General features: G+C 50.0%; 10 protein-coding genes across 10 annotated transcripts; 5 read left to right on the top strand and 5 right to left on the bottom strand.

The window, feature by feature from the left end:
• Nucleotides 1-78: 78 nt before the first annotated feature.
• Nucleotides 79-4,540, top strand: EDB91DRAFT_519310 (uncharacterized protein). The gene is made up of 12 exons (XM_041327556.1): nt 79-434; nt 492-577; nt 660-785; nt 838-1,451; nt 1,503-1,708; nt 1,762-2,010; nt 2,060-2,613; nt 2,663-2,689; nt 2,742-3,273; nt 3,323-3,608; nt 3,656-3,884; nt 3,934-4,540. The coding sequence occupies exons 1-12, from the start codon at nt 134-136 to the stop codon at nt 4,402-4,404; spliced, it is 3,681 nt and encodes a 1,226-aa protein (XP_041182568.1). The 5' UTR covers nt 79-133; the 3' UTR covers nt 4,405-4,540.
• On the bottom strand, nt 4,540-7,829 carry EDB91DRAFT_519340 (uncharacterized protein). The gene is made up of 7 exons (XM_041327557.1): nt 7,378-7,829; nt 7,161-7,321; nt 7,095-7,106; nt 6,907-7,034; nt 6,449-6,840; nt 6,304-6,393; nt 4,540-6,247 (listed from the first exon to the last, which is right to left on the bottom strand). Exons 1-7 carry the CDS (start codon nt 7,774-7,776, stop codon nt 4,676-4,678), a joined length of 2,754 nt encoding a protein of 917 aa, XP_041182567.1. The 5' UTR covers nt 7,777-7,829; the 3' UTR covers nt 4,540-4,675.
• Nucleotides 7,830-8,048: 219 nt separating this feature from the next.
• EDB91DRAFT_1044558 (uncharacterized protein) lies at nt 8,049-9,457 on the bottom strand (the record flags this gene model as incomplete). Its single annotated transcript, XM_041313135.1, has 5 exons — nt 8,049-8,525; nt 8,581-8,813; nt 8,862-8,973; nt 9,024-9,178; nt 9,232-9,457. 5 exons carry the CDS (start codon nt 9,455-9,457, stop codon nt 8,049-8,051), a joined length of 1,203 nt encoding a protein of 400 aa, XP_041182566.1.
• Nucleotides 9,458-11,720: 2,263 nt separating this feature from the next.
• Nucleotides 11,721-12,778, bottom strand: EDB91DRAFT_519256 (uncharacterized protein). Its single transcript, XM_041327555.1, has 5 exons — nt 12,487-12,778; nt 12,393-12,437; nt 12,208-12,331; nt 11,860-12,161; nt 11,721-11,798 (listed from the first exon to the last, which is right to left on the bottom strand). Coding segments are annotated over exons 1-5 (657 nt in total). The 5' UTR covers nt 12,672-12,778; the 3' UTR covers nt 11,721-11,797.
• Nucleotides 12,779-12,864: 86 nt separating this feature from the next.
• Nucleotides 12,865-14,433, top strand: EDB91DRAFT_1102848 (S-adenosyl-L-methionine-dependent methyltransferase). Its single transcript, XM_041317303.1, has 9 exons — nt 12,865-13,111; nt 13,164-13,275; nt 13,326-13,364; nt 13,422-13,623; nt 13,675-13,742; nt 13,812-13,959; nt 14,007-14,059; nt 14,119-14,174; nt 14,223-14,433. Exons 1-9 carry the CDS (start codon nt 12,881-12,883, stop codon nt 14,301-14,303), a joined length of 990 nt encoding a protein of 329 aa, XP_041182564.1. The 5' UTR covers nt 12,865-12,880; the 3' UTR covers nt 14,304-14,433.
• Nucleotides 14,434-15,546, bottom strand: EDB91DRAFT_1102844 (Phospholipase/Carboxylesterase-domain-containing protein). Its single transcript, XM_041317302.1, has 2 exons — nt 15,316-15,546; nt 14,434-15,209 (listed from the first exon to the last, which is right to left on the bottom strand). The coding sequence occupies exons 1-2, from the start codon at nt 15,388-15,390 to the stop codon at nt 14,517-14,519; spliced, it is 768 nt and encodes a 255-aa protein (XP_041182563.1). The 5' UTR covers nt 15,391-15,546; the 3' UTR covers nt 14,434-14,516.
• Nucleotides 15,547-15,682: 136 nt separating this feature from the next.
• EDB91DRAFT_1044503 (guanine-1-methyltransferase-domain-containing protein) lies at nt 15,683-16,994 on the top strand (the record flags this gene model as incomplete). Its single annotated transcript, XM_041313129.1, has 4 exons — nt 15,683-15,961; nt 16,012-16,359; nt 16,557-16,664; nt 16,728-16,994. The coding sequence occupies 4 exons, from the start codon at nt 15,683-15,685 to the stop codon at nt 16,992-16,994; spliced, it is 1,002 nt and encodes a 333-aa protein (XP_041182562.1).
• Nucleotides 16,995-17,392: 398 nt separating this feature from the next.
• Nucleotides 17,393-18,450, top strand: EDB91DRAFT_1243241 (Phospholipase/carboxylesterase/thioesterase; the record flags this gene model as incomplete). Its single annotated transcript, XM_041322272.1, has 4 exons — nt 17,393-17,536; nt 17,607-18,074; nt 18,137-18,391; nt 18,442-18,450. 4 exons carry the CDS (start codon nt 17,393-17,395, stop codon nt 18,448-18,450), a joined length of 876 nt encoding a protein of 291 aa, XP_041182561.1.
• Nucleotides 18,451-18,714: 264 nt separating this feature from the next.
• EDB91DRAFT_1102832 (Phospholipase/carboxylesterase/thioesterase) lies at nt 18,715-19,814 on the top strand. The gene is made up of 3 exons (XM_041317301.1): nt 18,715-18,901; nt 18,955-19,416; nt 19,471-19,814. The coding sequence occupies exons 1-3, from the start codon at nt 18,827-18,829 to the stop codon at nt 19,723-19,725; spliced, it is 792 nt and encodes a 263-aa protein (XP_041182560.1). The 5' UTR covers nt 18,715-18,826; the 3' UTR covers nt 19,726-19,814.
• Nucleotides 19,815-21,203: 1,389 nt separating this feature from the next.
• On the bottom strand, nt 21,204-21,959 carry EDB91DRAFT_1243239 (uncharacterized protein; the record flags this gene model as incomplete). Its single annotated transcript, XM_041322271.1, has 4 exons — nt 21,204-21,371; nt 21,423-21,569; nt 21,617-21,706; nt 21,759-21,959. 4 exons carry the CDS (start codon nt 21,957-21,959, stop codon nt 21,204-21,206), a joined length of 606 nt encoding a protein of 201 aa, XP_041182559.1.
• Nucleotides 21,960-22,465: the final 506 nt, after the last annotated feature.

Raw genomic sequence — 22,465 nt, 5'->3', positions numbered from 1 at the left:
GAGTTTAAAGTATTCTAGATCCGACCTGCGCGTATTTGGAAAACATGTCTCACGACACTAGCTAACCTTATTCTATCCAAAAAATCAGCAGAGACGAGTGTAGAAAAAGCCAGGGGAAGTGGGTTTAGACAGTATGCCGGACGGATCGCAAAAGTCAAGGCGACAGCCTACTTTTAACACCCTCCAGCGCGAAGAGTCGTTCAAAAATCCGCCAAAAACTGGCGCAACATATCCAATTCTTAATGAATTTGTCACGCCTCATATCGAATCCTTCAATGCCCTCTTCGATGATTCTGGACTGCCAAAGGGAGACGGAGATGGTCGAGGACTATTGTCTTTAGGTCTGAAGGACATAGGCGAACGCGTCGTGTTCGATGGAAGCGGCGAGGTTGGGACAGAGAGTGGTCAGCGTGGTTGGGGCAATCGAATGAGCGGTGAGTAGTACATCTCGCTCCCATCTGCATACATCGTTCATTCATCAAATTGAATAGTATGGATAGAAGAGGTTTCGATAGCTCCTCCAAGAGCTCTAGACAGAGATACGTGGAGCACTGAACGCAAGGTATTTCCTACAGAGGTAAGTCGCTTCCGTCGAATGTAACCCGAACCCTACGCTACAGGGTGGAAGACAGATGTTCAAGAGCTGACGCACGTGGCAGGCTCGTGAGCGCTTGACCTCTTATCGGGGACGCATGCAAGCAAAGGTCTGCTGGAGTATTAATGGAAACATTCATCCCGATCAATGTGTGATGCGGGACTGTGGTCTAGTTCCGATCATGGTTCGGGTAAGTACCCATTATATGCGTGTTTCGACGATGATATAACTGCAATTACTAGTCTGCTCGGTGCAATCTTCGTAATCTACCTTCCTCGGAACTCGTTAGGCGACATGAGGAGCCAGAAGAATTCGGTGGCTACTTCATCATCAACGGGAACGAACGGTTAATTCGCTATCTGATCCTACCTCGTCGAAATCATGTCACTTCGTTGCTTCGCCCTTCTTTCGCCAACCGCGGCCCTTCGTATACGCAGTACGCAGTACAAATTCGCGGCGTTCGCCCTGATCAATCCGGCGTTACCAATACTCTCCACTATCTCTCAAATGGAAGTGCAATGTTACGATTCAGCTGGAGAAAACAAGAATATGTGATACCCATCATGCTCGTCCTCAAGGCACTCATCGGTGCTTCTGACAAGGAGATTTTCGACCACGTCATGATGCAAGATTACGAAAACACATTTTTAACCGATCGCGTCGAGCTTTTGCTACGTAGCTTCAAGATGTATAACATGTACACTGGTGATCAGTGTCTGGAGTATTTGGGTGATAAATTCCGAGTTGTTCTTGGGATGCCTGAGGACTGGACGAACCAAGCCCTTGGAGCTTGGTTGATCCAAAAGATGGTTCTGGTGCATCTTGAATCCGCTCGCGACAAATTCCGGATGCTAGTGTTCGTAGTTGCTTTCTCCATTTTTTGATAGATGCTGACGTCCACATACAGATTCATGCTCCGGAAGCTGTACAGTCTAGTGTCCTCCTTGTGCTGCGCAGATAATCCAGACTCACCGCAGCACCAGGAAGTACTACTCCCTGGTTACTTGTACGGCATGATCATCAAAGAACGCCTGGAAGAGGCACTAAACCAAGTGAGAAATCAGATTGCAACAGATGTCCGGAAAGCAGAACCACCAGTCGATTTTCTTGACAGTACGTACAGATGCATCGTCTCCGACCCTGCTATACACTGATAATAATCATAGAACGATATATTGTCAAGGTTGTCAACAAGGTGAACTGGGATATTGGTTCCAAAATGTCGAATTTCTTGGCTACTGGTAACCTTGTCTCACCGTCGGGTCTTGATTTGCAACAAGCGTCTGGATTCACCATTGTTGCCGAAAAACTCAACTGGTTGAGGTATATAAGTCACTTTAGATGTATTCATCGTGGCGCCTTCTTCGCCGAGCTCAAGACTACAACCGTTCGAAAGTTATTACCAGAAGCTTGGGGTAAAGTAGCGCATTCAGCCGTTCCAGTGTTTACTAACAGGTTTTCCAGGTTTCCTGTGTCCAGTGCATACGCCTGATGGTGCTCCGTGTGGTCTGCTCAATCATCTTTCGAGGACGTGCCGCATTGTCACGGCACCGCTTGCCGTCGCCCAGATCCCCGGCCTCCTGACAGCTCACGGCATGACACAGGCCTTCTCATCTTCAATAGATGGCCGAAAAAATCTTTGCGTTCAACTCGATGGTCGCGTCATCGGCTGGGCAAGACAGTCGGTTGCTCAGCAACTTGCCACTAATCTACGGATATGGAAAACCGAGGGTCAGCACAAGGTTCCCCTAGATCTGGAAATTGGTTTTGTTCCCGAGTCGAAAGGTGGACAGTACCCCGGTTTGTTCCTGTTTTCTACCCGAGCGAGGATGATGCGACCTGTGAAATTCCTCGCCAATGGAAAGGACGACCAAGTTGGACCATTTGAACAAGTGTACATGAACATCGCCATTAAACCTGACGAAGTTGAGCCAGATGTTTCAACGCACGTGGAACATGCGCCGACAAATTTCTTGTCCATCTTGGCTAATTTGACTCCGTTCTCAGATTTCAATCAGGTAACGCACCAGAACGGGCTCTATAGGCTGTTACTGACTTGCTGTGCAGAGTCCGAGAAATATCTATCAGTGTCAGGTGAGATCTAGCCTATCGGAATTATCAACTCGGCTTGACTTAATGTCTCAAGATGGGTAAACAAACGATGGGTACCCCGTCTACCGCCCTACAACACAGAACGGACAACAAGCTCTATCGATTACAAACCGGCCAAACACCCGTTGTTCGCCCACACTTACACAACACTTATGCCATGGATGCATTCCCAAACGGCACTAATGCCATCGTTGCTGTCATTTCTTACACTGGTTACGATATGGAGGACGCCATGATCCTGAACAAATCTTCCCATGAACGGGGCTTCGGCTATGGAACAGTCTACAAATCTCAGATAATCGATCTCAAGGAAATGCGAGGGGCTGCTAAATCATCAGCATCCCCTACGTTACACTTTGGCCTTGGTCCCGATATTCGAACGGCCGAAGGCGACAACCAGCATACTTGTTGTCATTTTTTGGATAAGGATGGTTTGCCGTTCATTGGCACAAAAATAGATTCTGGGGATCCTATAGCCGCTTACATTGATGAGACCACTGGGCGCACGAGGTTTGTCAAGTACAAGGGCGATGAACAAGCACTCGTAGACGAAGTGCGCTTGTTAGGTATGGTCTTGGCCCTAGTTCCTACGGGTACCTGCTAACGGAATCTAAGGTGGTGATGCTGGAGACACGGAATTGCAAAAGTTGCATGTCACTTTCCGTATAACACGTTCTCCCGTCATCGGAGACAAATTCTCGTCTCGTCATGGCCAGAAGGGTGTATGCTCACAAAAATGGCCCGCTGTTGACATGCCCTTCTCGGAGAGCGGAATGCAGCCTGACGTTATTATCAATCCACATGCGTTTCCAAGTCGTATGACCATCGGCATGTTAGTGGAGAGTATGGCTGGCAAGGCTGGCGCCATGCACGGGCTGGCACAAGATGCAACTCCTTTCCAGTAAATCATCATTGCCCCTGTTGACGATGCCAACTGACGACGTCTAGGTTCTCTGAAGAAGACAGAGCGATTGACTACTTCGGCGAACAGTTATTGGCAGCTGGCTATAATTACTACGGCAACGAGCCCATGTACTCAGGCATCACTGGGCAGGAGTTCGCAGCAGACATTTACATCGGCGTTGTTTACTACCAGCGTCTGCGGCACATGGTTTTAGACAAGTTCCAGGTCAGGACCACAGGCCCGGTTGACCCTGTTACACGTCAGCCAGTCAAGGTGGGGAAGTCGTTATAGGGGCCATGCTGTTTGCTGATCACCTAGATAGGGCCGCAAACGTGCTGGCGGTATCCGATTCGGGGAAATGGAGCGCGACGCGCTGATCGCTCATGGAACGTCGTTCCTTCTCCAGGACCGGTTGATGAATTGTTCAGACTACTCCACTGCATGGGTCTGTCGGACCTGTGGCAGTCTCATATCCCTTGGTTACGATGACATAAGCTTGGGCGAGTCATCTACAGGCACGATGAAGGCCACTGGTCCAGGTGGAGAGTACTGCAGAGTATGTCGTGCAGTAGCCGAGGAAGAGGACGAACGAGCTCGTCGGGCTCTGGCTACGGGACAAAATCCCGATAGAGGCCCATTCCCAGGCGTGAAGGTGGCTATACCGTCATCGAACGTGCTGCGCAGTTCGTCAAAAGGTGGTGATCTCGATGTTGTGGCGGTCCCCTATGTGTTCCGCTATCTTTGCGCCGAGCTGGCCGCCATGGGCATCGCCGTTTCATTGGAAGTACGATGACAACAGTCGTCACTCCGTACTCATCAACATTCGTGCTGTCGCTGTCGCGGCTCAAAACCATACATAGATCATCGTTAATAACATTAGGCTACGGATACCAAGTGAACAAAAGATGCCAGCTCGCTGACACTAAAAACGAGAACGGGAGTCAATAGAAATGAGTAGTTGTTAGATCTACACGGAAGATCAAGTAAACAGAGGTGGCAGGGTATCATTAGGCTGTATCCACAGTAACATTGAATCTAGAACGGAGGTGTGAGACTTGCGAAGCTTATGGTGCAGCCTGGGCTGGCGGGTCTGAAATCTCTTCATCGCCACCCAGCAACAACTCGACGATGGCATTCTCCATGTGAGACTCCTTCGCAGCAGACGCAGGGGTAAGCGGGGCGGAGACTAGAGCTTGAAGCTCTGATGAATCAGCAACCAAACCAGCCCGAGTCAGGAATATGTCTATGAGTAGACGACATTCGGCTGCGCTTGTTGCATGTACGAGCGTTTGCCGCATGTCGTGAGCATGATCGATAACAGATGGAGGGATGGAGGGTGAAGATGTGGTGGGTCGCGACTGGGTACGTTTGGCTAGGTGTGAAAGGACAACTTTGGAAGAAGACCGTTCGGGTATTTGCACCGAAGGCACCTTTGACTCCGAGGTTGAAAGGGCAGGGGTTTCAACGCGGACTACGCCCGATGAAGCAGTCTCACCAGAACCGCGTTTGTTGTCGGTATCATGCTCAAATACACGTTTGGAGGTGATTGGGACTGCGAAATTGACGGACACGGGAGGTACAGGGGAACCGATATCCGCAATCCCCATGCCAGGAGCCAGTGTAGCGACGGGAGAGTCTGAAAAGCATGCTTTAGGGTCGATAGGAGGCACCGGCTTGCGTTGAAGAGACTGTTTCCGAGCCCGGTGATCTGAGAGTACATTGTCAGCAGAGCTACGAGACTCTGACGATGTAGCGGAAGGTAAGTCGATGGGATATCGAGGGGGAACGGGTCTATTCGCGAGGGAGCTGATATTCGTTAGGGACTTATTGGGTAGAAGAGGTGCAGGAGCGTCTGCCCTCCATGGAGAGCTTTTTCCAGACTCATTGTCGGAACGAACCTTCTCGGTGCCGTTAAGGGTGATTTTAGAGATCATGCGCTGTAGGCGACCAGTTTTTTTGGGCGTCAAAAGAGACCCTGAGTTGGCAGGAGGGGAAGTCGCAGGAGGTTCCGGTGGGCCCTCAGCGAGAAATTCAATCAACTCTCTAGCGCTTGCAGATAGGCCTCTGTGCGGATTATAGCACGGCGGACTCTCCGGCTTCTCTGGTTCTGGCTCTTCTTCGTCATCCGAACCACCCATGACATCGTCAAGATCAAGTGACTCTCGATTTCTCGCAACGGTGCGAGTACGATGAACTCGTGGCTGGTCCATGTCCAATCCGTGAGGGATAGGCTTTGTTCGCTTCTGATGTACATTGCTTGGCGTCAAGTTCGGTAGCTTCAGGGACGAACCAAGATCCGAACGCGGCACCCTTGGCGGTGAAAGTGCGGTAGGCTTTAGCACCATGGGATCAGCGGATGAGGCAGAGCGAGCACGAGCGGAAGAGGGTGGACTAAATCCTGAAGCAGTAGCGGCGCTGAGCTGTCGAGGGCGTGACGTTGGAGGGGGTTTCGTTATGGGTTGGACTTCGTCGTCTTCATGAATCGAATCAACGTGACGCAAGGAGGGTCTTGTCGCCCGCTTGGGCTGGTCAAGCGCAGTGGGAGCTAGTAATACTTCGGACGAGATGGAGTCCTTGTGGGAGGATTGAAGGGAGCTTTTCCTTCCGTTGAAGCGTGCCTTCTCTTTGTTAAGAGCCTTCACGAAACAATCAGCACCAATCTGTAAATTTCGTGATAAAGAACCTGATGTACCTCCATCGTCCTCAGCCTATCCGGGGTGAGCGATACCTTCATGGTTGACCCTGATCGCATCATGTCATCAAATTCTTGTGATCGATCCTCCTAGAACGCACTATGAGTCAACACGTCCATAACGGAGAAGTAATGGAAGTCGCACGGAGAATGTCGGAGAAATGGGAGACCTGTCACCACTATGGATGGATTGCTTCGCATTGGCGCTTACTAATGAATCTGTCTTCCTATGTCCGGTCACAGAGTCAGGCCCATTTGGATGGTCATTTGATCCTCTATTGCTGTTGCCACTAAATATCTTAATCGAGCGTGCCTTGTCGATAGATGATCTAGCAGAGTGATGATTGGACCCCACAACCATGGCGGGTCCAGTATTAGATGACTCTGACGATATACGAGGGCGCGAGCTGTCCCGTCGAAACGCATCTCCCTCGCGAGAGGACACCGGGGACGTGGTACCAGACATTTTTTCTCGGGTAAAAGATTTGCTTCGTCTCGGTTTCGGTAATTTTGACAGCGTCTCGATTTGTCCGTAGACTAGAAGCGACGAAACACACGTCATCAATGTGCTAAACAAAAGTACTTGGGCGAAAGTGGACTAACCCTTCATGTTCTTGAAAAAGCCATATATCGTGCTGTCTTCGCATAGTGCGATGAATAAATCTTGAGAGTTGGCTGTTGCTCGGCTGCTATCTCGCGACGCGACACGTCCCACGTTTGACAGAATGTGCCTGTCATGCGAATGAGCTCAAGACCAGGAACAGTACTATTCGAAAAAGTACAAGACTCACTCGCATATAGACCTAACGAGCATTTTATCAGGTCGATAACTCTGAATAACAGTGGAGGGTGCTTACTCGATAATGGCGGTCAAATAAAGTGAGGCTGGTGCAAGAACTTCTTGCTTGGGAGGAGGTACACCATCTGCATGCATATGTTCCTTAAGGCGATTTTCGGCATCCGAATTCTCATCCGTGTCGCTTAAAGTCGAATATGCTTCGCACTTAAGTCTCAAAAGCTGGACAAAGTAGTGTTGAGGTTCGGGTGAATGTAACACATTGCAATAAAACGTACCTCAAATGCCCACTGCAAGTCGAAAACGCCATCCTCACTCGACGAGCCCGAACCTGCAGCGGTAACTGTACGCTGATAGTACGCTCTAAGTTCCATCTCAGCCTCGAGTATGGCCTCCTTGCCCAGCGTGGTTGGTAGAACCTTGTGCATTGCGGTTCTCAGTCGGGAGGGGCTGAGCGCCCGAGCTGCATTAAGTATACTATAGAGTAACTCGTCCAACAGAGCATTGATGGAACTGAGAGCGTCAGGTGTTAACTTAGTAGGACGAATATCGGACAGGATAACGTCGGCAGAACGAGACGAAATAAACGTTGGAGCTGTTGTAAGCTGGTCAACGGCCATGTATTTGGAGAGAGCCATTGTGTCGAGCTCACCATGAGCGGCAATGGGCTCAATCATAACGTACAGGCGGGAGAATGAAGGAGGATAACGAGGCCAATTGAAGGTGACAGCTGCAACCGGTTTCAGATCGCGATCACGCTTCTCACAAAAATGTTGCCAAAACGAGCTCCATGATGATCAACCTTGCACAAATTATTTTCAACCTCCTCGTTGATCTACCTGCTGTATACTGACACTATATCATGAGTGTCCACATTAATATCATTCGAACCAGTGATAATTTGTGATTCATGCCCATCTCAAGGACTGTGCGTGTGCATCAATTGCAGTCACATTAACATCATTTCCACAGCCTCTTCTTCCCCTGCAGCGCCCTCCGTAGTCCAGTGACTACCGTCTATCCCTTCTACCATGACTGTTGACGCGGGCATCATTAAATCGGCAGAATCTTCCACGGGCCCAGATCTGGATACACCTCCCTCTGGCTCCTCAACCACCGCGTCTTTCGTCGGATCAGATCCCTCCTCTTCGGCGTTCGATTTCGCTGGATCGCTATTTGGATCCGTATCCCAAAGCGTGAGCCCTTCAAGCAATGCCTGTGACACTCCCGCCGAATCAAGGTCCTCATATCGAATCGTTCGCGTTGGTGATGTCGACAGTGATGCAAGGAAGTCGTATTCGTCCGGTCTTGCCCTCAAGTTTTCCAGGTTCTCGGGACGAGCGTCCTGACGCGGGTACCGGAGTCGCATAGGCGCGTTCTGCTTTCTCAGGTTTTGTTCCACGGGGCTAAATATGTGTTGAAGAACCTTGATCATCATTGTCAATTTCAAGATATACATAGCAGGTTCTGATGAGACTCACCCAGGGCCCAATCACAGCATGACGTTGAGGTGGGATGTGAGCTTGGCGAATGTACCTCGGTTCCACGCGATACGATGGAAGACTGGCGGGAGGAGGATCTAGTTTGGGTGGTATTTTTGGCACGTGAGGGTTTGGAGGTTGTTTCATCTCAAACTTCTTGTTTGATTCTCGTTGCTGGTGCCGCACTTCATGCTCCATCGCCTCAACTGGTTTATCGAAGATATCTGAACAATCTGAGCAGGTCAATCAGATGTAGTGAGCGAGACTACCAGGTCACGTACTTGCAAGAGAACATGGGAGAGGGAAGTACGAATGTTTCTGTAGGTGTTTCTCCAAAGTTGCTGCCGACTTGAATCTCCGAGGACATGACTGCCAGCGGCATATAAAGGGTCCCTTGGGATGGTTGATGAGCTACCTAATCTTGCCATCAAGAGTCCACTTACCTGAGAGCTAGCCTCTTGCGCGTGCGATTTGAGATGCAAATAAAGATTCTCTCCACTATTCATCAGAGCATCACATCCTCTCCATTGGCAGGGTCTCTCAACCATTCGAACTCTGCAGTCCGCGATGAGAGCTTGCTCGAAATCATTGTATTTGGCTGCAACGAACATAAGCCAAGAAAGAATCACCCGAACTGGAATAGACTCATACACTCTTCCTCTTCCTCTGAGCCAGATACTACGCCGCTATCCTCCAGCTTTCGTTTCTTGATAGCCCTCCTGAGGTCAGGAGAAGGCGGTGGTACCAACACATACACCCTCTGACCTTTCTTCCTCTTTACACTTCGTAGTGGCGTTATTGAATGCTCCTCATGCAACGCGTAGACATCCGAATCTGCGGCGTTCTTAGAGCCCCCACGTAGGATAGATTCTACCATTAAAACCTCATCATCTGTCTCTGGTGGAAGTGGGACACCGGAATAATCCGAGGGTGCAGGTGATGCCGACGGCGATGGCAGGAAAAGCGGAAGAACTTCATTCCTATCGTCCTCACTCTGCTCGCGCGATTGCGCTTTAAAGCTGGGGGCAGGGGATGAGATGCCTGCAGGTTCAGACACAGGCGGTAGAGGCTCATCCAGATCTGGGAATGATATCGGACTGTCTATGTGCCCGTCGTCTGGACTAGGCTCGGGACGGTGCACATTCGTGGTTATTGACATCCCATCAACTCCACGCGCCAACTCCTCCTGATCCATGGATGTGGATGCTGGACATGGTGTAGTAGCAGGTGGTGGGAATTTGGAGGAAGCACTGCAATTTCCGGCGGCAGTAGTGCTCGATTCATCGTCCATTGTGACGTCAACGGCAATTGCCTTCTTGATAGGACTTGGCGGTGCTTGTATTTGAGGTTGCTGTTGCATCGGGACGTTCGAAGGAGGTCGGAGACTAGTCTCCTGTGAAACTTCCTGAGGGGGTTCAGCTGATAAGTCTCCAGATGGTGTTGTCTCTTGCTGGTCCTCCGTGGTGGTCGGAAGATTCTCCAATGATACGCCAGCTCCCTCGTCTGCATCTTCCTCTTCCGCCGCGACGGGTGGCGCGTCCATTCCTAGCGACCGTAGGATATCTATTGCGAGCCGCGACTTATTGGCCTGTTGCGGTGTACGCACCTTTGGGGCAGCCCCATTCAGTCCCCGTAGTGGCGGAGTAGCGGGCGGAATCGCAATGATAGCTGACGTGGACGCTGGTATGCCCCGAGGCACAGTAGCTGGTGGTTGCTGTCCGATCACGTTCTGGTGACCTCGGACCAGTACGTTTGATGTTGATGGCACTGCCTGCTCATTCGTACCGTTCATCCGCACGTATTTCTTCAGGTATGGATCGTACGCATATTCAGCAACATTGCCATCAGAACCTGGGATACTCATTGGAGGAGGTATATTGTATGGGCGATAAGCACCGCCCGCCGCTGGTCCATGCACACTAGTCCCAGCGAGAGGTTGCAACTGTGGAGTGGAGGTCGCGGTAGATGCAGCTGGCTGCATTGAGGGCCCTGAAGATGCCGTCTGCGTAGCTGCCTTGCCGGCGAAGGCAGCGACCGTAGTTGCAGCGGAGTGATTTAGTGAAGTCGATGCCATTGAAGGATGTGCACTCGTGGGTTTAGCCTGTGTGCTTTTGGTAACAGACGGTCTGGGCGGTGCGGGAACTGCCTTCGACGACTCAGTCGTGGTGGACGTTGCTGCAGGTGCGGATCGAGTAACACCTTCACTGGAAATGGAGGTTCGACTTTGCTGCACGATGCTCGGCACATGGTTGGGCGAGGCATCCGACTTCGCAGCGCTACTCGAAGCTAAATGAGCTTTGCTAGCTGCCTTTAGCCTCTCAATGGCACGTGCCCAAGCAGGACGCAACGCGTTTAACAGCTCAGGATTTACAGAGTTGATGAGCGCCTGCTGCCACTCCCGAGGCACAGTCTGATTTAGCGCGAGGAAGTCCGCAGCCTTGTCTACGCCTGCTTGCTGATAATGATAAGATCGTCAAGCTCGATAGACCAGTGGGTGAGTAAAAGGACGCACCTGACATATTGCATGAAAGTATCTCATGAAAGCTTCAATATTTGCTGGTGTTTGCTGAACGGACGTTGGATTCGCAGGTAGGGGCAAAGGTTGAACTGTCGCTGCAGGTATTTCCGAAGGAGCATCATTAGCCGTAGGGACATGAGCGTCGGTACTGACAGAGGCAGAAGAATTAGTTCGAGGAACGGCGGTTGTTTTAATATTTCTCATGTCATTAAGCATCAAGGCTGTCCGCTCGTCTTTGATATTGACCGGATCAACGCTTGACGCAGCTTCAGGCCACCATTCCACGGCCCCAGGAAATGAGCTTAGAAAGGTGCGAATTGCTTCCGTATTACGCTGTCAGAAAGTAGTCAAAGGGAGGCACAAAATTCACCAACGTCACAACCTACGCTGCAAGCTAACTGGAATTGCCGAATAAACTCTGGCTTTGTAATGGCGGACTCAGTACGAGTGATGACCTGTGGCGCAGTGGATGGCAAAGTTGGACGCCGAGTGAAAGGAGCAGCAGCAGCGACGGCTTCAGACGGTGCAGCTGGGAATGTCGGTTGATGTTGAACCTGAGTGGCATGCTGAGGCATCCCTGTTCCAGCTAATGAGTTTGCTTGAGGGTTGACACCTGCTGACGGATTTTGCGCCTGTGGCGCACCTGCAGCAGCCAGCTCTGCAGCGTACTTCTGGCTCTGCCGTGCCCAGTAATCCTCGCCTGGTGGGAGAACACAGACTTAGTAAATACAACCACGCGGAATTGATGCAAATATACGCACTAAATCGTTGCTGTTGGTGACTCCGATACACTGTTTGCTGGGGATAGGTTGGTGCAGCGGAGGTGGGCAATGAATGTTGATAGCCTGTTAACAGCGAATGCGGGGCCACGAGTATATGGTAGATATGAACTTTGAGGTCTTGCGGGTGCCTGCGCTTGCGTTTGCCCCAAGGATCGCCTCTGCAACGGGGGCTGGGTCGAAAATTGGAGAGCATGCGCCTGAAATGAAGGTTCTTGCGGCTGAATGGTGGTCGGGTGGTTAGGATGGTAGAAGTATGGCACTTGCGTGGGCGGCCTAGATGACTGTAGAGAGTGAGACTACAGAAGATACAACAAATACGAGCAGTACATTTGGGGGCGATTCGCGCACTTCTCCTTCGATTCTGGCTGTTAAAGGGGCGTCTTCCGCAGACGGATATATTGCATTAGGATAATAGCCAGAGCCACTCCCTGATGAAGGCCTTGCTGCGATGCTGGTAGAGTGATCACATATATTAATCGCCACAGAGAACATTGTGAGATCTTTTCACTCACGGTACTTCCGCTGCCATGGACGCTCTCATATCCGCCAGTTTCTGCCTTCTAACGCATTAGCCACAACATAGTTCAATTTCTGCAAAGCACTCACTCAGCCTCCCGCCCTTTTCTTATCGTCTCCTGTAGTTCATTGTCTAGTTCCATCTGGTAGAGCTTCTGCCGGGCCTCCTCGATCTTGGCCTTGCGTAACGCGTACTCTTCTTCGCTGGTGAGGGGGTTGACAAACGGGGCCATCGCATGAGTATCACTTGAGTTGAGCTGATTACCATTGTTCATCGCCAAAATATCCAGCTATACGAGCAAGTCAAATGAAGAATTGGCTTCGGGCGCGCCAAACCTGTAAAATAATCATAAACCAACAAACGAAAGTCGTTGAAAGATAGTAGAGACGCGTGACTGTCCACAGTGACCGTACGTGACTGTTACGTGTCACGCGTAGACGCGAGCCGCGAGTCGGATACTTCCGAGTGCCACTTAACTGATCGATGTCCCTCCTCCGAGTGGTTACTCGCCATGCAGCACGTCCTTTGACGCGTGCATTTGCCTCCGAACCATCCTCGTCGTTTTCGACGGCAACAGGGGTATATACAGTATTCGACCGAACTGCCAAGAGGAAACAACGCGATCGGGCAGTGAGCAGAGATGCAGGCGTAGGGAGCAGGACCGTGGACTACGTCCGGGATGAAGTTGCAGACCGAATGATGGAGAGGCTACTAGTCAGCGGACTTGCTTTATTCCGAATAGCTCAACTGAGCAATTCATGCTTAGGACATCAAACGCAAATTTGATACCATTGTAGACCTTGGTTCTGGCCCTGGTCACTTTTCCAAGCTCCTCGAGCCCGAAAAAACGCGCAAAGTACTCATGATAGATTCTAGTGGTACGCTCTTCACTTGCTTATCTTAAATTCTCCAGCTGATTGTCATACAGAGGCCATGCTCAACAGAGATCTGGACGAAGAGTTCGAAGGCATGTCACAGTACCTCACTGGAGTAACACCCTGACCACAATACGACCGATTCACAGTTGAAGTAGAGCGTGTCCGTGCAGATGAAGAGAATCTCTTCGATGTTCTTCCCCGCAACTCTCAAGAGGCCATTGTGTCTTGCCTCAGCCTCCATTGGGTGAACGACCTACCAGGCGTACTTGTACAAATAAAAGAAGCCCTGAAACCTGATGGGCTCTTTTTAGGCGCCATGTTTGGCGGGGACACCTTGTTTGAGCTGCGGTAAGTGCAGCGTAAAGCTTTTTATGCTGTTGAATGTCATTTTATCTATAGAACTGCCCTTCAGCTTGCGGAAGTAGACCGCGAGGGCGGCATCTCGCCACATATCTCGCCCATGACAGGTAACTCATTTATGTGGCTCTTGGCGTTACTTGCTTTATTGTTCCATCAGCCCTAATCTGTTTTTGTAGATACTAAGGACATCTCGAACCTCCTCTCTCGTGCTGGATTTACTCTTCTCACTGTAGATATCGATGAAGTGCGTGTTGGATACCCGAGCATGTGGGAACTTCTCGAAGATCTGCGTGACATGGGTGAGAGCAACGCCGTTGTTGGAAGGTGAGCTGTCTCTGCGTCTATCTCTGGTTTCTACTGGAACTTTCTAGGCGACACTTCTTGCACAGAGATACATTGGCCGCTGCCTCTGCTATCTATAAAGGTCTGTTACTACACCAAGTGCACGATGGAGCTATCATTTTTATTACTTCTTTTAATTAGAACTGCACGGAAACGAAGACGGCTCCGTTCCAGCGACATTCCAGATTATCTACATGGTATATTCAATCCCACCTTTCAAGCTGTTCCCTCACGTTCTATATCAGATTGGCTGGAAGCCCTCGCCTAGTCAACCCAAGCCGCTTGAACGTGGAACGGCCCAGACTAACCTCAAAGATGTACTCTGATTTACCGCGTCATTGTGTAGACTAGAATTTCATCCAAGCGTCGGACTATTGCTAATATGTTTCATATACTCAACGTCAGATCTCAAATATCGAATATCGAATTTGACTTTCGCCCACTCTAAGAGTTACTAAAATCCTATGATCGACTGTAACGTGGTATGCAACCTATCAAGAACAAGAAAACAAATGATAACATAGCAACTTAATCTCAGTCTAATAGCTCTGATTGTCAGGGATTACTCTTTTTAAAAACTCCTTCAGGTCGGCACGCTCCTTGGAACATGACGCGTGTAGTACACCATCATACCCCATAAAACTCACACCAGCGCTCCCGAAGGCCGCGCGTTCCGCCTCTCCTTTATCACCCCACCTTAACGCTAGACCGACTTGGTCCTTCAATATCTCCGCCGACTTTCGCCCGAAGCTATATCTCACAAGTGGGTCGTCTGTTCCATGCCCCCAAAAAACCGGCATTGTTAGTGCGTGCGGGGAAATGAGGGACTTGAAACGATCTCGTAATGGCAGCCACCCACTCATCACTGCGACGCCAGCAAGTTTCCAGCCCTCGCCTCCGTCGCGTACTGCGCGCCCTCCGAGACCAGAAAGGAGTACTATTGCACCACCTTGCGAAAATCCACTGAGGACAATACGCTCTTGTGGGATGCCAGCTTCGACCTCTGCCTTGACAAGCGCGTCCAGCTTGCGTACCGAGTCAAACATGCCTGGTGCATCCTCGGTCTCGGTGAAGGCAAACGATGTCAAATCGAACCAGGCACGGAGCCATTCTTTATTGTATATTGTTACGGGTCGCTGCGGTGCGTGGGGAAGAACCCACTTGACGTGCGGGAGGGCAGGCGCGAGCTCCTTTGTGACGGGACTCCATCCTCTGCCATCGTCACCGACACCCTAGGTCGTGTGGTCAGCGTGAACGAAGAAGTGGAATAACAGAAGAAGCAAAATACTGGGCGCTAAACGCTGTTGCCAATGCATGAATGTGGGAGGGCGGACCTACATGTACACAAATCACTGTTGCTGTATGTGCTTTGGTTGGTTGCACCACTAGGAATGGCAATGTGACTGTCGACATCGTTAGGTATCTCACTCCAGTTTTCGTGTATTGTGGAGGTGAGTGATGTCAAGTGGGTCAGAAACGGCACGTCTGTGGACTTTTAGCACGGGAACCAGGGATGCGTTCCCTAAGTACGACCTCCATTAGCTGCTTGGCATATATGATCGTTATATTTGACCAGGTACTTTCAAAGATACCGCGATCGATCTCTTATCTGTACTAATCCCGTAAGTGCCGGCGGTCCCCGGCCGCGGTGGCAATTCAACCTTAACTAGTGCAAATGGCACCGAGATTGCGTCCACCCATGATCATGGAGCAGCCAGTGACTGTCCAAGCAGAAGAAAGTTCTGTCTCACAACCACTCTCAAAGAAAGCCCAAAAGAGAGCTGCAAAAGCAGCCCGCCTACAAGAACAAAAGGTCGAGCGTCGTGCGCGCGAGAAGGAGGCGAAGAAACGCAAGCGACGAGAGCGCGCGCAAGCAGGCGATGCGGAGCCACGGAAGCGTCGTAAAATGGGTGGCCTAGATCAAAACCCTTTTGCTGCGCAAGTGGTAATTGACCTAGGTTTCGATGATATGATGACGGACAAGGTGCGTACAATATCGGCATCGGCATTACACACACACGAGCATACCTGCAGGAAGTGACCTCTTTGACTTCCCAACTTGCATATACATACAGTGCGAATCGACGATCGCATACGCCGTTTACATCACTATTATTTACATCCCTCAATGGGCGCACAAAAACGCGGCTAGATGCTATAAACGATGCTGGATACAAGCGATGGACGAACACAAAATGGTGGGAGGAAGGTTTTGATCGAATATGGACATCCATATCCGATTCCCGCGACGGAGATGAAGGCTTGGATGCGCGTCACAGGAGTGTGGTTTACTTGACCGCCGACTCCGAGGAAGAGCTCATTGAACTGAAGGAGGGAGAAATATACGTTATCGGAGGTATTTGCGACCACAACCGATACAAGGTATGTACTTCGAACACACCCAGTTCGGCATTATAGTACCCAAGAACTACCAGTACCTAAAGAGCCTGAGCGGCTGCATTCCTTCGCGAAAACAAGAAGATCCATTATTCTTTGTGCAACCCCATGTTCACCTTCTCCAAATTGCGGCCCCATTTCCCGTGACTCCTCTACCCTGATCTGACACATTATATTACCAGAACCTCTGCCTTAACAAAGCCGAAACGTCATCCATCCGACATGCGCGTCTTCCCATTGGGCGATATATGGCATCGTTAACGACGAGGAAGGTGCTCACGGTCAACCAGGTGATATTTATTCGTTACGTTGTTCGTCTTTCTGACAGCGGAAGCGGTTCGGCTTACCCATAGGTCTTTGAAATTTTACTGAAGTGGGTTGAGACGCGGGACTGGGAACAAGCATTCTGGAGCGTTATTCCAAAGAGGAAGTTCCAAGGGAAAATTACTGGCTCAGATGCAACCCCTGAGGAGGAGCATGTCGAAGAGGATGATGGCCAGGAGGACCAGGAGGATGCCGATGCAGCTCAGGATGTGGCTTCGAGTGAGGATGGTGAAGAAAATGACCAGGATGACGGGATGTCCAGCTCTCAACCCCAACTAGTGCCAACCACGGCATGATGATGGCTCTGCACTGCATTTCTATCAACTTGTCAAGTGCTACAGCAAGTGACGTGATTCAGCGCCGCCGAGCGAACATATTGGAACCCATTTCATTTCCACCAACCGCTTGCTTCTATCGGGAATCCTTGGTTGAATCTTTTTTCTTTCTTTTTTCGTATCCTTCGCATCATGTAACTAAAACCGTGCGATCAAGTTTGCTGTGTCAAGTGTATATCATGCATAAGTTCGCTTTGCCGTTCCTTCCAGGGTCCAGGCAAAGCTCCAGGTAAGTTTAGATCTTCATGAGTATCTCACGCACAATGGGCAGTCGGGCTCAGTAGGGATGAACAAATGTGCGCTTATATGAGAGCTTAGCCCAAATTGCAGCCGCCCTATCACCAAAAATGCTATTAGCCATGCCTAGTTCACGTGGATTGCGATCTTTCATATCGCTGGCAGCGCGAGCCTTCTCTACCTATCCACTTAGACATCCGCATCAAATGCCATCCGCCATCATCCAGCCGACTGCTCCGCATACCGCAACAGTCATCTTTGCTCATGTGCGCTCACGATGCCAACTTTCGAGCGTGCTGAAGACATTGTTGTGCTGATTATAATCCCACCTCGTAGGGTCTCGGCGATGAGGGAGAAAGTTGGCGTGCAGCGATAAGCGGCGATTACGACTCCAGAAAACCCGGTGAACTGACAATCCCCGCTCGCCTTCCTCATGTCAAATGGGTCTTCCCCGATGCGCCTCAGCAACCGGTGACGGCAAACTTCGGCGCTCGGATGCCTTCGTGGTTTGATCTATTTAATATACCACTTGAACCGGGGCAGATGTTGGACAAGGTATTCGAGGATGACGAGAGCATGAGGAACAGCGTTCAGATCGTAGACGACTTGATTCAAGCAGAAGTGAAAGCTGGAACGCCAGAAAGTCGCATTGTAGTGGGCGGATTCAGTCAAGGAGGAGCCCTGGCTTTGACGACAGGTTTGGGTGGGAAAGAATGGAGGACGAAGAGTTCAGCGGACGGAAGCAAGCTGGCTGGTGTAGCCGTGCTGAGTGGTTGGATGCCGCTCAAAGACAAGTTCCAGTCGGTCAGTCGTGATACATCCTCATAAATTTGATCTTCTACATATGATGTTGATGAATGCTACAGCGAATTGCCCCTCATGCCAAATCTGTTCCAGTATTCTGGGGACATGGAACATCGGATGCGGTGGTGTATTATCGACTAGCGGAGCTTTCAGTCGAATTCCTTGTAGGACAACTCGGTATCACGAAGCATAGCGCTCACGATAAAGTTGGCGCTCCTGGAATCAACTTTGAGTCATATGAATGGATGGGCCATGCTTCATGCAAGAAAGAGATGGAAGATCTGGCGACATTCTTGGAAAGTGTCATACCACGAGAGGTATGATTAAACAAGTCCCGTCGATCAATGCGTGCTGACAGTATTTGTAGCAAACCTAGAACCTGTAAAGCAAAATAATGTTGCAAGAGCTTAGGATCATAAATCTGGTTCACTTCGTGTGTTCTGTGTATCCTGCGTCCGTTATCCGATCCATTGTAGATTTGCATTTACCTTCACCTTGCTATTTCTAAATTGCTGGTTGACGTGGATATTGTGCCCGATAATTCGAAGATATTCGTGTGTGAATCACCCCTATATAGCCCCGCACTTCTCAATGTTGTATCGACGTGTCAAGCATAGATCACACATTCTTGTCTACCACCCTGCCGGTGAGAATATGGGCGCAGAGTGGGCTTCAGGGTACCTCCACGTGGTCATCTTTTATCCCCAGGCAGTGTCGTTTCTTCCTTCAGAACTCTTCATTCTTCCTGTGAGATGGCATCTTTACCACTTACTTTCGTGACCATTTCACCCAAGGCGAAACATACCGCCACAGTCATACTCGCTCATGTACGTGTTGTGGCGATCGTGAGAGGGTCATATTCATCTTAATGTGCTCATAGGGATTGGGAGATAACGGCCTGGATTTCTCAAACAACAAGGAGATGCGTACGATCGCATCCCAGCTTCCCCACATCAAGTGGGTATTCCCTAGTGCGCCTGAGCGCTTCATTACCGCGTGGAAAGGAGATTCGAGGAGGCAAGGCTTAACCAGGGGCTGGCTTGACTTCTTACGCGAGCCTTTGACATATTCGTCTGAATACGAAGACATTCAAGAGTACGATGAGGGAATTATGCAGAGCGTAAAGCTCTTAGATGCGTTTATCCAGTCTGAGATCGATTCAGGGATTCCAGAAGGACGTATCGTGCTTGGGGGATTTAGCCAAGGGGGTGCGATATCCCTGATCACAGGTTTGGGTGGCAGTCAGTGGAGGGGTGCATCCGACACGAAACTTGATGGTTGGAAGTTGGGGGGAGTCGTATGTCTGGGGGGTTGGCTTCCCATGCGGGAAAAATACAAAAAGGTGCGGGGAAGCTTTCAAATGTAATCGCAAACTGTTTCTTAGCCGTGTTTGCAGCGTTTGTCCACGCACGCATCTACGATACCTGTGTTTTGGGGGCATGGAGTGCAGGATGAATCTGTGACTTGGGGTCTGAGCTGGGAGTCAGCCGAGTTCATAGGAGATAAAGTCGATGTCAGATACGGTCAGTATACGAAGATGGGAGAGCCGGGTGTTAGCTTCATGTCGTATGGCGTGGGGCATTGGATGGTTGAATCTGAGATGGAGGATCTGAGGCTGTTTCTGAAGAAGGTCCTCCCTTTGGAAGGATAGGGGCGGGCCGGCGCGTCCTTGCTGTGTACTGAGCTACAGACTTTTTTTCTGTCCTCTTTATGTTAGGTTGAAAGCATAAATTCGATCGACCTGACATTTGAGATTGGGATGATAGTGACTCCTCGGGCCGTAATCCATTTCATATCATGTGGATTCCATGTCATCGCACCTTCCCCGCCTTGATCAAGTGCGTCAAGTGCATCTGTGTCATTTTTATCTAGCTCAAAGCCTGGGCATGAGATATAATGGCATCGCTTTGTACGGGGAGATTTGGGGCGGGGGATATAATTGTATTTTTCTAAGTTCTGAGTTACATAAAGTTCGTGGCGAAGCATATGCTTACCCTTTTTAAATTTACAGCGACCACCGAACGAGGATTTTGTGCCTCGTCTTCAAATTTATCATGTCGCGAGGATATTCTCGCGTTAGCTCGCATATAAAAACGGCTTCCGAGATCAGAGGACCTTCCCTTTTAATACTAGCATCATCAGTTCTTGGGAAACTCAACTACGCTCACCCAAAGACAGACAGATTACCTATATCCCTCCTTCAAGGCAACTTGTCAAACTTCTGCGAACGCCGCACAGGCACGAATGTCTTAGGCATTACGCCACTGCCAGTGGCTAAATATGAAATCATCTGAGAGAAGTTGGGTGACACTTTGAATGAAGGAGAGGGGAAGGAAAGTTTCAGCTGAGTGAGCCGCCGCAAGGGGGTATACCCGAACAAAGAGGCACCTCGTCGAGTCATGCTTGCGAGCTCCGGAGACGGAGATATATATGTTTAATGGTAGCGCCGGGTCGTGGCCCCGTCACAAGTGCCTAGTATTATTTCCGGGATTGCATGGATGATGAACTTTCAGGTGAAATTTGCCGATTATTACATTGGTGATAGTGCAGAGTATAAGATTTGGCACGAGCAAGTACTGGCAAAGCTAGTGGTGCGACCGTCAATGTTACATTGAGAAATTTGAACGTTCACGTTCTGAAGGAAGGGAGCTTGTTGCTGCTCAGTGTTGTTGACTTCAAGCCTTGAAAGGAGCGACTGTCACATTCCTTCTTCAAGGTCTGACTATGGGAGGCTCTGAGGTTTCGAGATTCCTCGGGCTATTTGAGTTTCGAATGTTGTCGCTCGTCGCATCCATAATCCTTCCCGTCTGAATATTGTTGTAACTCTCTGAAGAGAGTGAGGTTCGGACGAGGGAGTAGAGACGGGGAGAAATCAGCCTTCGATTGAGAGAATTGTACTACGGTAGCATACCTAGAGACAGGGGAAAAGGTTGTAGGGCTACAACCAGACAGAAAGTGTCCAGGTTGACGCCCACCTTAATGTTTGATCGACAGACTGCGGGAAACCAGGTTCAAAAAATCAAAGAGTATGTACTGCTAGAATAGATAATGAGCAGAACACGTGTAACAAAGAGTGAAACAAAGCATGCGACGAGCGACAACACTCGGAACGAAAATCGCCAAAACCGTTTAGAAACACCCGCATAACCGACCGCTTCCATGTTCTCCAGTGGTAATCTGCGCTGCTGCAGATGGTTGTTGTGAATCGGGATTTGATGAAGGAGGAGTAGAAGGTATATAGTCTTCATCACGTATCCAGCCCTCGTTAATTTTGGGAGCTCCAGCTCCAGCGTTGCGCTACAAATGGATGCATGAGACCTCGAATACAGAAAAATGAACCAAGTGTACCTCTTTACCCTGCGCGAGAGGAACATCAACAAATGGATGACCTGGACGAACGGGCCACCAGGTTGATAGGTTGTGTAGGAGGGACATGAAGGTTGTGGAAGTAGTAGCAGAGGACTGGATGACGAGCGGTGGTGGTGTGGATCGAGACTGAATAAATGTAAGTCAAAAATGATATTACGGCGGTCGATATTCACGCTCTCCTGGGGATCCAGATGTGAAAATCGGCGAGTTGTGGCCTGCACCGAAGAAAAGTAGTTGGGAGGAAGGGGCGATGTAACAGGGAACTAGAAGGGGTAGTCGAGTCAACTGCGAAAGAACCTGGTAAAGGAAACATACATTCAGAGGATCACGAGGCTGACTGTTCTGAACAGGGGGAACTGCGTTCGTGCGAGAAGGAAGGAATTTACGGAGGTAGCGAAAGAGACCACGTCGCTGTGGTGTATCGCAGGGGAAGGTCTTGGCGGCCGAGGGGCCAAAGATATGGCTGGGTGACGGCGCACGGGACGACGTGTTGCATCGGACTGCAATGGATGGCATTAATAGAGTGGTGTAGGCGAGGAAAAGAATGAACGCGCACGTTGAGTAGATGATTTTTGGGTTTGCTCTGCAAAAGAATGTTCTAAGTGCACGACCGGATAGATATATGTGGGGGAATGTATACCTTAGGCTGCGCTTCTAGTGCAGGCCAGATATGAGCAAGGACTGTCGGGTGGAAGGTCACATATGTAGATCTTGGTGTCACCACAGATAGTGTAAGCCAGTTGGTGTGAGTTGGGAGGTGATTGGGACTCTGGGGATACTGAAGGACAAATGAGGCGAGTAGCTGACGGGACTCAAAGGCCCAGAGTTTGATGGTCCAGTCTAATGGAGCGCTAGCGAGGAGAGCACAATCAAATGAAAGTGCTAGACCACAAGTGACAAATGGTATAGGTGTGCCCTTCGAAGGAAGCTCCGACAATCTCCAGCGTAGACGCGTCGAACTCATAAATCGTCTTGGGTCCCTCCATCGCAAAATCGACTTTAAAGCTGAATGCAGGCTACGA

Source organism: Suillus paluster (genome assembly GCF_016628075.1).
Source record: "Suillus paluster strain FC165 chromosome Unknown EDB91scaffold_4, whole genome shotgun sequence".
Taxonomy (NCBI): domain Eukaryota; kingdom Fungi; phylum Basidiomycota; class Agaricomycetes; order Boletales; family Suillaceae; genus Suillus; species Suillus paluster.
This window is presented reverse-complemented; position numbering and strand designations above follow the sequence as displayed.